The sequence below is a fragment of the Balaenoptera acutorostrata genome, chromosome 4, assembly GCF_949987535.1.
Source record: "Balaenoptera acutorostrata chromosome 4, mBalAcu1.1, whole genome shotgun sequence".
Taxonomy (NCBI): domain Eukaryota; kingdom Metazoa; phylum Chordata; class Mammalia; order Artiodactyla; family Balaenopteridae; genus Balaenoptera; species Balaenoptera acutorostrata.
Window position 1 is genome coordinate 92,065,171 of NC_080067.1, and position 13,830 is coordinate 92,079,000.

Sequence of the window (13,830 nt, forward strand, 5' to 3'; positions counted from 1 at the left end):
CCCCCCCACCGCCCCGCCACCCGACCCCAAAGTACAGCCCCTCTCTGTCCCCCAGTCCAGGCTCAGGCTCACCATGCTGAAATGGGAAGGAGGCGGTGTTTTGCTGATCTGTTAAATTCTTAGTGAAGTTTCCTTGATTTCCAGTGGCTGCTGTTGTTTGAGTTTGGTTTGGATCAAAACTGAGGTTGTCCTGGCATTGCTGGGACTGAATCCAGGCAAGAGGAAGAAGAAAAAGGAGAAGAAAAAGAGGAGAGAAAAAGGTGGGAAGAAATAAAGGGAGGAGAGAAGCGTAAGGAAAAGAAAAAAGTCCTTTTTCAACATCACATTCCTGTGTTTTCCCTCAGCCTGGAAACTATATTAATCCCAGTGCTTTTACGCTCGGAAACAAAGGGACTAAGCCAGACTGTGGGGGAAAGGGTGATAAGAAGGATCCTGGAACTCGAAAAAGAGAAAGAGCGAGATTCAGAAATAGCTGGGGCTCCACTTTAAGGGGCGTCCAGTACTGTCGGCCGGGGGCATTGGCACACACAGACACACAAGCCTGAGCAGAAAGAAGCTGCAGACAAATGGAGATGCAAAGACTTAAAAGGACAGCTCCTTTCACCTCATTCTACTTGTCAAGAAGGTAAAAAGGCACAGCCAGAAAGAAAAGAAGAAAGCTCAGCCCTCAGGTCCAGACAGGCGGTGGTCTGCGTGTGGCTTTGGGAGCTGGAGCTGCAGTACACCCCTTTGTATCGGACAGCCTCGCAAAGGAGAAAGAGAGTTGGGAGGAAAAGTATTTCATCTAGGAACTGTCCTGGGAGCACACTTCAGATTGCTTTTTAAAGCCTCTGCATTCCATCTCCATGAGCCACCATGTAAGTGTGTAATCCTGCCTGTCTTTGCTGTGTTTGTTTGTTTCTTTGTCGCTTATTTGAAGAAATGAAATGGGAATGTTGTCATAATTAATATGCTCAGTGTGCATTTTCTCTGGAGCATCAGACAGTCAGTTGAAACAGTGCAAGCATGCTGAATGGGTTTCCTGCTTAATATAACTGTCTCTGCTAAGCACTGACAAATTACAGGGACTTAAATGCAACAGGATCTCATCCGACTTTCCGTTCCCTGACCTCCCTCCTTCTTCTTCTCTAACCACCCCTTCCCCTCCCCTTGGCCAAGATAGGGAAAGAGATAATGCCCAGCTCTGTTTGCAATTAAATGATTTTCTTTCTTTCTTTTTTTACTCTGCCCTCCACTTTCCGTCTTTTGACCCTGCTGCCTCCCCAAAGTGGATTGCACAATGACATGGAGAATGGGACCCAGTTTTACCATGCTACTGGCACTGTGGCTGGTGTGCGGATCAGAACCCCACGCGCATGCCATGAATAGAGGGAGCCACGGAGGGCAGAAAGCGCCTCCGGTTTCCCCCGTCAACAGAAGGCCAGCTCGGTTACTGAGGCACACGGGGAGGTCTCAGGGAATTGAGAGAACCACTCCGGAAGAAGCAAACCGCCAGCCTCTCCAAAGAAGGAGGAGCGTACCGGTGTTGAGAGTGGCTCATGCCACGGCACCGTCAGCCTCCCTGGGTATCCACGGCGCCCCAGTGAGAACTGAGCGGAGACCGGCAGCCCGGAGCCCTCCCCGTGAGATGGTCCGAGACGAGGGGTCTTCAGCTCGGTCAAGAATGTTGCGCTTCCCGTCTGGCTCCAGCTCTCCCAACATCCTTGCCAGCTTTGCAGGGAAGAATAGGGTGTGGGTCATCTCGGCCCCCCACGCCTCGGAAGGCTACTACCGGCTCATGATGAGCTTGCTGAAGGACGACGTGTATTGTGAGCTGGCGGAAAGGCACATCCAGCAGATCGTGCTTTTCCACCAGGCAGGCGAGGAAGGAGGCAAGGTGCGGAGGATCACCGCTGAGGGCCGGGTCCTGGAGCAGCGCCTGGACCCCAGCCTCATCCCAAAGCTCATGAGCTTCTTGAAGCTGGAGAAGGGCAAGTTTGGCATGGTGCTGTTGAAGAAGACGCTGCAGGTGGAGGAGCGCTACCCTTATCCGGTCAGGCTGGAGGCCATGTATGAGATCATCGACCAGGGCCCCATCCGCAGGATAGAGAAGATCAGGCAGAAGGGTTTTGTGCAAAAATGTAAGGCCTCCGGGGTAGAGGGCCAGGTGGTGGAGGAGGGGAACGATGGTGGAGAGGCAGGAAGGCCAGGCCTGAGCAGTGAGAAGAGGAAAGGGGAGCAGAGGAGAGCACAAGTGCTGCCCACCAGAGAGAGTCGGCTGAAGGTGATGAGAAAACCGGCCACGGCTGCGGGGGCCCCTCCTCCACCGCCCACAACCCCACGGGCCACCACCCTGCCTCCTGCTGCAGTCACAGCAGTGACTCGGGCCACCTCTCGGGTGGTGACGGTAACTGCAAGACCTACAACCCCCATGGGCTTTCCGATCACCCAGAGGCCCTGGACCCCCCGGGTGCACCCTTCCTCGGAGCCTCACAGGGCCTCCGCAACAGCCGAGGTGGCCACTGCCAGGGGGTCCGTGGCCTCCAAGAACATCTACCCTCCACCCAGGAAGGAGCCGCCCAGGGAGAGGCCGCAGACCGCCCGGAGGCCCGGCAAGGCCACCAGCTTCGAGCGCTTCACGGCTGCCCCTCCCACCACCGTCTCCGAGCCCCGCACCAGGGCTGGCGCCGGCCGTTTCCAAGACAACCGCACGGACAGGTGGGAGCACGGCCCCCGGGACCCAAATGTGGGGCCGGGTCCTCACAAGCCAGCGAAGGGGAAACCTCCCCAAAAGAAAGCCCGGGACAAAATCCTTAGCAATGAGTACGAGGGTAAGTATGACCTCAGCCGGCCGACCGCCTCTCAGCTGGAGGAGGAGCTGCAGGTGGGGAATGTTGCCCCCAAAAAAGCGAAGGAGTCTAAAAAGCACGAAAAGCTTGAGAAACCCGAGAAGGAGAAGAAAAAGAGGGTGAAGAGTGAGAAAGCAGACAAGTTACTCAAGAGTGAAAAGCAAGTGAAGAAGGACAAGGCTGAGAAAAAGAGCAGGCAGGAGAAAGAGAAGAACAAGAAGAAGAAGGCGGGGAGAACGGAGCAGGACGGGCACCTGAAACCCGCAAAACACTTCACTCAGAGTCCCAGGAAGTCGGTGACCGACCTGCTGGGGCCCTTGGAAGGCAAACGAAGGCTCCTTGTAAGTAATCTTCTCCTTGGCATTGTTCTGGGGGCCGAGGCAGTGTTAGGGCTTGGTGTGTTAGTTTTCTAAAATCACATTGTTGGATGGTAGCCTGTGGCTGAACAGGTGCTATGTCAGGAAGATCATGAGGTTTGTCAAGGAAAGCCAGCCAGGCCAGTGGTTCCTTTTGGTTAAGATATTCTATGAACCTCTATCCACACAGACCCACAGCCCTAAGTACAGAATCAGTGACTGGGGGATCTTAGCCATGAGCCCAGGGAAGCACCTGTACTCAGCTTCTTCCAAACCCATCAGACCCATCCCCACTTTACTGCTCTCTTCCACAGGACAGTGGAAAGATACACAGGAGGGTACCGCTCCCTTTTGCCAAGTGCGAAGAATAAAAGACTACCTAAAGTGGAATGCACTGGCTGTGGTCACAATTTAGGAAAAGCGTTTCTCTCTGCATGAGCTTAAAAACTAGAAGCATGTGTATGGGTAAATGGCAGGTGTCCTCCTTTCCCCCCTAATTAGGTATATATCAGCAATTGGAAGACTCAAAGGGGAAAGTAGGGCAGCCTGGGTGGGGAGTGGGTATGACGGGAGTGGGGAAGGGTCCTTGTTGGTCTGCCCTCACGAATATACTTTTAAAACCAGCTGGCTAAAATCTTCTCCCCTAAAGGCTGCCTCCCCCACTGCTTTGCCACCGTCCAAAGAATGATACCAGAACCTAGTCAGACCCAAGAGGGCTTTGGACAGGAATAAGCACCATCTTAAACGTACAGACAATTCTCATCAGTGTAGAGAACGGCTCCTCTTCTCTCAATGTCTCCTTGCCCCTATTTTAGTGCCCTTCCAAGATTTTGCCCCTAGCTTCTTAATGCTACATTTTACTCCAGGCTGTCTAGGAGGAAAATGGCATAATGCAGTTAATTCAGAGAAAAAGATCAGCAAGTTGATGTTGGGTAACCTGAGTCAGGAATAATTCTCTCAGCTAGCTGGGTGGAAGGGAGCTGTCCCATGCCATTGAGGACAGCATCTATCCTGCTGAAGACACAAGGTGACTCCATGCCCTGCATTCCTGCCACCGAAAGAGATGGCATCTTTTAGAGGGTCTTTTAGTTTTTCCAACTAAATTTGGATTAATGGTCTGAGCAAAGTGACTCTGGTGTCCATGTATCTTTAGTGGTTTCAAAAAGTTAAATGTGCATTTGAAATGTTATTCAGAGCAGAGTCCCTTGTGATATTTATCATGGGTGGGACATATCCCCAGATTCTCTTAGCTATTTCATCCATAGTGTGTGTATCTATGTATTAGAACAAAGCCTAAGTTTTGGTTGATTCTACAGGTTCATGTGTGTGTGTGTGATGTGTGTGTGTGTGATGTGTGTGTCTTTTTATATATTTTTTGTATGTTGTTACCTCGTTTTTCACCAGAGCCTTAAAGTAACTGTATAAACTTAGGTTAGCAGAGGACAGGCTGACTGTTAGAGTAGTTTAACAGCTGCTTGGTTATTCCCAGAGTACACAGGTTTCCAGTCAGAACCAGAAGAATCACTGATTTCAGAGTAGAATTCTACCTAGTACAGAAACTCCGGGGGCAAAGTGTTCTCTTTGGGGTATGGGAAAGCATTAGTAGTGTGCTCTATTGCTCTCTTCCTGAGTACCTGGGACTTTGTCCAGCCTACTAAAGCATATCACCCAACCCTGGCCATTTGGCCAGCAGGGCAGACATAGTGTTCCTCATGGTCAGGTTTTAACCAGGGGGGAAATAATCATGGGTAAAATGTCAGGATTGTAATTGTGCACCCATCTGGCAAATACTTCCACTGCCCCTAGCTTGTGAGTCAGAAGAAAGGGGTTTTCATACTATATCCCTGATATTAGTCATGCCTTTCATTTCTCTCGCTTTCTCTCCACTCCCTTAGTCAGGGATTTGAAAGCCCAGCTGGGTCTTTTCTGCTTTTAACAGTATCCCTGATCATAAATTTCTAGCAAATGAAACTCAAACGACAGGTTCTGCTGATGTCATGTGAGGCAAAACAGAAACCAGCTGGGATTGCTCATGGCAGGGTTGCTCTTTGGGGTTGGACAGAGAACCGGGATTGTTATTAGAAAGAAAATACCAACAGGAGGCATTTCAGTCTCACATTTCAGTCCCACGTGTGCTCAGCTGATGATCATGTCGGAACTGTGTTCCCTGAAGAGTAAGGATGTCTAAAATAAGAATGGATTAGACAAGACTTGATGAAATAAACACAACGTAAAGTCAAAAGATGGAGAGAAAAGTGTCTTTTTCACCAGACAGAGAGGAGACCAGGGTCTCTGGGTGAAAGGTTTTGCTGGTGTCATTTATCTTTTTTCCATTCATTTTTCCCGTCAAGCATGGCTGACGTTATTCAGGAAGTTTCAGTGATTCAATTAATATTCATTAAGGCTCAGCAGCCTCCAAGCTGTTAAAGTACAGCTGACAACATAGCCCTCCAACTGGCCTCAGCCTAACCCAGTGTGCTCAAACTGAAATGAGGTTTGCATTCCAAGAAATTGTGCTGGCCTTGTAGCTCACCTTTCCAGATTCTCAGTAACTTGGTGCCCAACTACAGTTAACCTACTGCTTTGCATTTATTTGTAGCATTCTTTAGATGTGAAAACATCACATAACGGCTACTTAACTACTTAGAGAGACACTGGCAGAGATGGTATAGGTTATGGTCAGGTGAACAGCATCCTAATGGTCTTCCAAAGGAGCTGCAGGTAGAGCCAGGTGTCCTATTCTTAGGCCAGAGGTCAAGCCTCCAAACCCTCTGCCTCTCAGCCTGTCAACTGAAAGGGACACATCCTGCAAGGTGCTTTGCTGAGACTGTGGATTAATTTTCACAACAGTCCCATGAGGAAGGACTAATCAACTCCATTTACAGAGGAGGCAACAGAAACTTAGACAAGTTGAGAAGTTTCCCGAGGCGTATAGCTAATACGTGACGAAGGCAGAATTAGAACTGGGGTCTGTTTGATTTTTAAAACTGAGGGTCAAACCACTTCCCCGTTCTGCCTTCCCATGGGTGTGAGCTTATCATGGGCATATGCCATAAAGAGAAGGGGAACCTGAGAAATGAACCTGTTCGTTAGTAATACGGATGTTTTAAAATTCATTTTCAACCTTGAATTACTCATATACAGGGTGAGGTACACCAATTGTCAACATTTTGTGTTGAGCACCAATGTAGAGTTTCTGTCTTTAATACCCAGCTAGTTCTTTGCACCTCAACTCACCGGCTTTCCACACAGTCAGCGGAGAACAATAGATTGAATTCCAGTTAACCTAACCCCTCAGACTGGTTGGTGTTGGTTTGGGGATGACAACAGTGAGAATATAGATGCGTTGTTTATCACTAAAACACTGGGCTCTGGAGTGTAGCTGAAAAGCCATCATGTTGTGCCCTGAGATCTACCTACTGGTCAATGAGCAAGAGGGCTCATCACGCCACAGTACATAGATTCAAGTTCAAGTTTAAGCATTCTTTGGAGACTGAATCTCCCGTAATTCAAGTACGTTAATACTTTTAACCTTACCTCAGAAATTTGGATATTGGAACAACAATCTACTTACTTGGTTTAATTTTAGAAAAGGATATAAAGCTCCGGTTTGCTAAGGCAGACTACCAGCTGGGATGCTATTTCTCAGAATCCTGTCCTAGTATTTTGAGCTTAACACAGTATTTGGAATAAGTTGAGACTTAAAATATCTTCCCCCTGACATCTTCACATTCCTGTTTGTGCCCTTTACTTATGCAACCTGACTTCATTATACTCTGAGGCTGCTTGTGCCAACACACCAGTTGGAACAGAAACATAAAAAAGAACAACACAATTCTAAATTCACTTTACATGCCCTGATTTATCACCACCAAACTGGAAAGAGGCCAAGTGCTAGACAATAATGTTTACTGAGAAGTGCTAGAATGATCTTTTTAGGAAGCGGGGACTGGATACCATCTTAAACACTGTTCGAAGTACTGCCACGCTAGAAAATGAATGGGACGTAGATGTCAACACACAGGGAAAGAGTTGCTGAAATACGTTTAGATGATCAGCCTCTTTTACTTTCTGTGCTGCAAACTCGAGGAGCAGATTGAACGTAAGGGAGAGTGTCTTTACCAACGGTTCATGGGCTGCATCTAGACTTTCATAACCAGGGAACCACTCCTCTGGCTGGAATGATCTGTGTAGCCTGAGGAACGTGGGCCAGAATTGTGCTTCTACTGTCTGCAGGGCAGTGGTGGGGCTGTGGCTTCAAGTGCCTTGAAGAACGGATCCTCTGGTTGGGGAGATATGACATAAACATAAAACAAAGTGGTAAAAGGAAAGACATAAATTTCAGATGAGCCGTGCAGACAATAAGAACAGTAATTAAAAGGAGAAAGCATTGTGGGCTAGAAGACACTTTAAGGAGGATGCTGCATTTGAAGAATGACTCAGATTCTGATAAGGTGGAAGGGTGGGGAGGACTTTCTGGGTGAGAAGGGTGACATGGGTGAAGGCAGAGGAAGGAATGTGAGTGAGTTATTCAGAGGCAACATACATCTATGATGCTCTGGTGCACGCAGCCTGTGTATATATTATATATAATATATATACTAATATAATATATATACTAATATATATGCTTGATTCTCACTACTTTATGAGTTCGTAGGGAAGTTGTTCCATAGTAAAGGTGAGAAAACTAAGGTTCAGAATGTTAAGTGGCCTTGTTGAGGTTACAGAGTAGCCAGGGGTTGAACTAGGGCTAAAATTCAGGCCTTCCAATTTTGACTACAATCACCCTTCCTCTGTGCCACTCTGCACAGATTCCTCTCATTTCACAATTTAGGCCGGTCTGGCTACAGCGTGAAGAGGTCACGTAAGGGAGGAATAGGAGGAAAGTTAGCTAGAGAAAGCCCGAGGCCAGGTTGTGGAGGGCTGGAAGCTAGGAAATGAGTCATGCTAAATGAATGTCACCTCACGGGTGGGTTAAGGCTTCCTTGGGCAAAGGACCTGAGGTGAAATTAAACATCAGAGCCCTTTATTTATTTAAGTACAGTTCCCACTGGGTATCCAGGGCCTAAGGCTACTGTATTCAGAGATACATGGGAGAAGCTGCCAGGCAGGGGAGAATGAGGTTCTATTTGATTACATATTCTCTGAAATTCTCAATTATGCACAAGGGGGAGAAAAAGACCAAAGGGGGCTTTGAGGACTCTTAAAATCCTGTCATATCATGGTCTGTCCATGTACTGTAAGGGTCCATGAATGGAATGGAGTCTATGTATGGATTTGAAGTTACAGAGGCAGGTAATTATCAGTCATCTGGCATATATTCTAAATATGGGCCTATCCTTCTTTTAGAACAGGGAGTGCAGAATCATTACCAGTAAATCTTACCTTTGTTTTTTTACTCTTTTGTGTTCTCACTTAAACATTCATTTTATTTATTTTAAAATAGTGTATCTGTGAACAAAAAAAAGCCAGAAAGAAAAACCTAAAACACACCAACTAAAAACAAAACTCCTGGATATGGGCTACCATGAAAACCTAAAGAATTATTTTCAAATGTCATGTAGCTAATTAAAAAACTAACAAAGTGAAAATACCATCACTATATCTTTTTATAGCCACCTTAAATCTTTTTTAAGGCTAAGTAGGAATCAATGAATAAATAAGGGAAATTTTATTATTTTCCTCTTGGGAAATTATTTTTGTAAAACAAGCATTTCCTACTCGCCCTGTCCATCTGAAGAGGTATATAAACACAAAATCAAAAATAATGAAATCATGTCTATTTAAGATAAATAACAATCTGAGAAAAACGAAACAAAACTTCATTCCGGAAAAACTTTGTTAATGTTCCACTCAAAAGCTATTGAACTCATTTTGATTTCCATGAGGGATAGTGTTTTCTCAAGCACAGAGAATTCTTAGAAGGGAAAGCCTGCAGGCAGCAATAAACACGTCTCTGACAGAGCAAAATAAACAGCAGGATGAGCTGGGACCAGATTTATTACCATTTTGATAAAGTATTCGATAAAGAGGTTAACAACATGGTGACTTTCCCTCTGCAATATGCCGAGCTAATAGCCACAGACTTCAGAAATATTTTATAAGGTTAGATGGGTAAGTAGAAAAGTGGTTGACAAATTTGAATTGGTCAAATGAAAGAAACCGTATAGGGACTTCCCTGGTGGCGCGGTGTTTAAGAATCCGCCTGCCAATGCAGGGGACATGGGTTCAAGCCCTGGTCTGGGAGGATCCCACGTGCCGCTGAGCAACTAAGCCCGTGCACCACAACTACTGAGCCTGCGCTCTGGAGCCCGTGAGCCATGGCTGCTGAGCTTGTGTGCCACAACTGCTGAGGCCACGGTCCTAGAGCCCATGCTCCACAACAGGAGAAGCCACCACAATGAGAAGCCCACGCACCACAATAAAGACCCAACACAGACAAAAAAAAAAAAAAAAGAAAGAAAGAAAGAAACCGTATAGATGGTGGTCCAGTGGTTAGGACTCCACGCTTTTGCTGCCAGTTCAGTCCTGGCCTCTGAGCTAATGGGTGAGTAGACAGTGTTTACTGCAGACATCAGCCTAGTGAGCTGCTGGGGTTAGAGAGGTCAACAAAGACCTGGTCATCATCGGCATAAAACTTCACGTCCTTCCACTTCCAGGGTGAACAGCACATGCCCACACACTCATGGATTGTGGTACACAGTTCTGGTTTCTGCTCAGGAAGAACCTGGTAAAATTGGAGAAAGCTTGGGAAAAGGCAGCAAAAATCATCACCAGAGTCAAAAGGCTTTTATTTCGGGCTCGATTACAACACTGAGGCATTCTTAGGGAGAGGGTTCTAGAGGAGCCCTAAAAAATAAGAGTATCCTCATTTTAACCAAAATAATGAAATATATGTTTTCCCAGATAGCTGGTGACTAAAGCATCTCTTTCTATTGCTCTATCTTCTCTTTCCCCAGAAAAAGTCAGAGGTTCAAAGTGAGTGTGAGAGACACAGGGGCTAGGTGAAAAATACCAGTTTTGAATTGGAGAGAAGGCTGAACTGAAAGAGTAAAACCCATCCTGTTCGAGGACTCCAACATCAGACATCCACCACGAGCTCTATGCAGACCCAGTGTGACAATGACTATATTCTGTGACAATACTGGGCCAAAAGGCTGTCCTAAAAATTCTCTGCAAGCTTTCCTGATAAAAATTCTAAGCCGTCGAATGTTCCATAGTGCCCAAGGCCTGTCTATGAAACTCAACCCTGTGAGACATGAAATAATAGTGGTAACCACTGAATTCATGAATGTCTGAGCGGCCAATTAAGATAATGAAGATCAAAATAAAGGAAGAAATGGGAATTCCCTGGTGGTCCAGTGGTTAGGACTCTGTGCTTCCACTGCAGTGGACACAGGTTTAATCCCTGGTTGGCGAACTAAGATCCCATATGCCGTGCGTGGTGCAGCAAAAAAAAAAAAAAAAAAAGAGAGAGAGAGAGAATACAGTCATTTAAAAAATAAATAAGTAAAAAATAAAACAAGAGAGATAGCATTTATTGAACAGTTGTTGCATGCCAAGTATCATGTAATGCTTACATCAGCCTTGCGAAAGAAGCATTCCTGTGCAGAGTTCACAAATGAGAAAACCAAGACACATGGAGACTGATAATGAAGGCAAACAATAGTGGAAATGAATAGAAAACTCTAAGCTGTCTGGAGTCATTAAAAAAAGGCCTTTCCAAATGGTCTCTTTTGGCCTTAATTATACTATCTATTCAACAAAACAATCTAGTTTCTTAGTTTAGCTGTCAGTCACTACCAACCCTCTATTTCAAATCATCCCTTTGGCTTTTGCCTCTGTGTGAAACTATCACCGTGAGTTAATATTTTCTTGCTTTCACCCTCCTCCAGCTGATCACCGCTCCCAAGGCCGAGAACAATATGTATGTGCAGCAGCGAGATGAGTATCTGGAAAGTTTCTGCAAGATGGCCACCAGGAAAGTGTCCGTGATCACCATCTTTGGCCCTGTCAACAACAGCACCATGAAAATCGACCACTTCCAGCTAGGTTCTCTGAAACACTTTATTATATTCTTGCTCTTCTCTCAGCTAAGGTGGGGCACACCTTATGGGAGAGGTCGGTGGGGAATCAAAAGGAAAATTCAGGTTTCAAGAGGGCTCTTTTCTTGTGGTAACAAAGGTCAGTCTGCCTAATTACTGATATGTAGCCATTCTGAATGGTTCTGGTTTAAGTTTTGGGCACTTTAAAATGAAAAATATGCAAGCACTCTATGGTTCGAAAGTCAGTAAGATGGAGGAAAATGGGAGAAGTAATACAGTGTGTCGGGGGCAGCCAGAGAAGTATCCTGACCCTTTCTTCTGGATCCTGAGTCTTCTTGCCTGTGAGCAGCGCCATCTGATATTCCTGCAGCCTTTATGCTGCAGGCGACTCCCTCACAGATGGGGCTCCTGCAGACCCCTGGGGGTCCTTGACTCTGGCCAGGCTTGGGGGGAATGAGCCGGGGCTGAGAGAAGCTGTGAAGCTAAATGAAAAATCACTGGAAATACAGACTGAATGGCGCCCACGTCCTTTTGGAAAGCAGAGGGATTTGGCTGAATGTGGAGTCTTCACAATTTTTCATATTAATGATGCGTGTGAGGCGTACAGCTCAGCGTTGGGCAGCTGAGTTCTAACTCACTGCGTTCTCATGGGAACATGGCAAGACTTACTGTGAGTAGTTATGCCTCATGGTCAGAAGCCCCACCTCTAACCCACCCAGTTTCTTTTATAACTGTTACATCTCTAGAGCTTTATTTTTTTTTAAAAAATGTTTTTTCTTACATGATTTCTCTACTTTTGTTTATTGTTGTTTCAACTATAATGAAAATCCTTCTTCTTGTACCATTTGCGTATCCTGCATATTTTTCATAAAATATATTTCATCTGAAAGCATATAAAACATACTTTTTCCATTAGTTAACTTTTTTTTTTTCTGGCCTCACCGCGGCATGTGGGATCTTAGTTCCCTGACCGGGGATCAAACCCGCGCCCCCTGCAGTGGAAGTGAGGAGTCTTAACCACTGGACCACGAGGGAAGTCCCTCCATTAGTTAACATTTAACTTCATTACATGTAACATGTTACCTCACATATTTTTCTGTCATGTGATCTTGGTATCATTGAACACATATTAGTCGTAATTATGTCATGATAATGTCAACTTGATTTTAATATAGTCTAGCTTTCTAAATCATATTTTTTATTGTGGTAAAAACACTCAGCATGAGATCTATCCTCTTAACTAATTTTTAAGTGCACAATACAGTATTGTTTAGTATAGGTACAGTGTTGGCCAGCAGGTCTCCCAAATTTATTTGGGTTTGAAGTTTCAGTTATGCATTCTCTATTTTTATTAGCTCACTTTTCCCTGAGATAGTTCTAAAGGAAAATAAATAGCATCCTTTCCAATGTCCTCTCATAAATCATTGTGGGTCAGTGATAGGTTTGTGGACATTTATCTCTGTGCTGTATGTATGTCTGGGAGGGAGAACAAAAAGAGTGAGAGAGAGAGAGTGTGTCCTTACCAACAATAGCAATAATCATACAAACAAAAGACACAAAAGAAGTTCTAGAGTTAAATACAGAGGTTCAAATCCACGGTCACAATGTATTTGTTGTGTGACTTTGGGCAAGTTACTTCTTAAGTCTCAGCTTAGAACATAGTTATATACATTTCACAGGTGATGGTGAGGATTTAATAAGAAATTATATGTAATTACCTGTCACATAATAAGTACTACTATTGTGGTCATCACCACCGTTTGATCTGGCAGGCATCTGGAGATCAATGAGCTGTCACAGGGACTAGAGTACGTATAATTGAAAAATACTTGTAAATTGCTTTCTGCTAATTACACAGGGTTGACAGGGAACCCTCACAACTGCTTCTCAGGGTCAGGCTGCATTACTACTCTTGGTGACAAAACTGAAGCCCAAGAGGGACTTCCCTAATGGTCCTGTGGCTAAGACTCCTCGCTCCCAATGCAGGGGGCCTGGGTTCGATCCCTGGTCAGGGAACTAGATCTCGCATGCATGCCGCAACTAAAGATTCTGTATGCCGCAACTAATGCTCCCACATGCCACAACAAAGATCCCGTGTGCCACAACTAAGGCCCGGCACAGCCAAAATAAATAAATATATATTAAAAAAATTTTTTTTTAATGGTGTATTAAAAAAAGAAAAACTGAAGCCCAAGAGACTAATACTACAAAGCCACATATTCAGTGGTTAACTGGGAGTCAACCATTGGCTTCCTGGATTTTCAAATAGTAGCATGAGTCAGTGAGCTTGGTTATAATCCAGATGTCTAGAGAGGAAGTAGGTATTCAATCCAGTACAGAAACATGCTGGCTGGTGATGAAAGCCTTCCTCCACCAGGTGTTCCCAGTGTCAAATATGTTACCCACCAACTCACACAAAGAATTGTCATTCCTTATTTCAGAGAAGTTTGGAAAAATCATTATATCTTCCACCTCAACCTCTACATAGTCCTAACTGTTACAAGCATCTGGTGCTGCCTTGGCAAAATTTTAACATTAATCCTGCTGTCTTTTAGACATCTGGGTTGAATATGAACTGTAGAGGACTGAGATTTTCTT

General features: G+C 45.2%; 1 protein-coding gene across 1 annotated transcript in view; it reads left to right on the plus strand.

The window, feature by feature from the left end:
* Positions 1-34: 34 nt before the first annotated feature.
* CCDC80 (coiled-coil domain containing 80) overlaps positions 35-13,830 on the plus strand; it is a 39,706-nt gene continuing 25,910 nt past the window's right edge. The window contains exons 1-3 of the mRNA XM_007181929.2: positions 35-857; positions 1,269-3,169; positions 11,083-11,239. Coding sequence (XP_007181991.2) covers positions 1,280-3,169; positions 11,083-11,239 — 2,047 coding nt within the window. The 5' untranslated portion in view covers positions 35-857; positions 1,269-1,279. The remainder of the gene's footprint in view (positions 858-1,268; positions 3,170-11,082; positions 11,240-13,830) is intronic.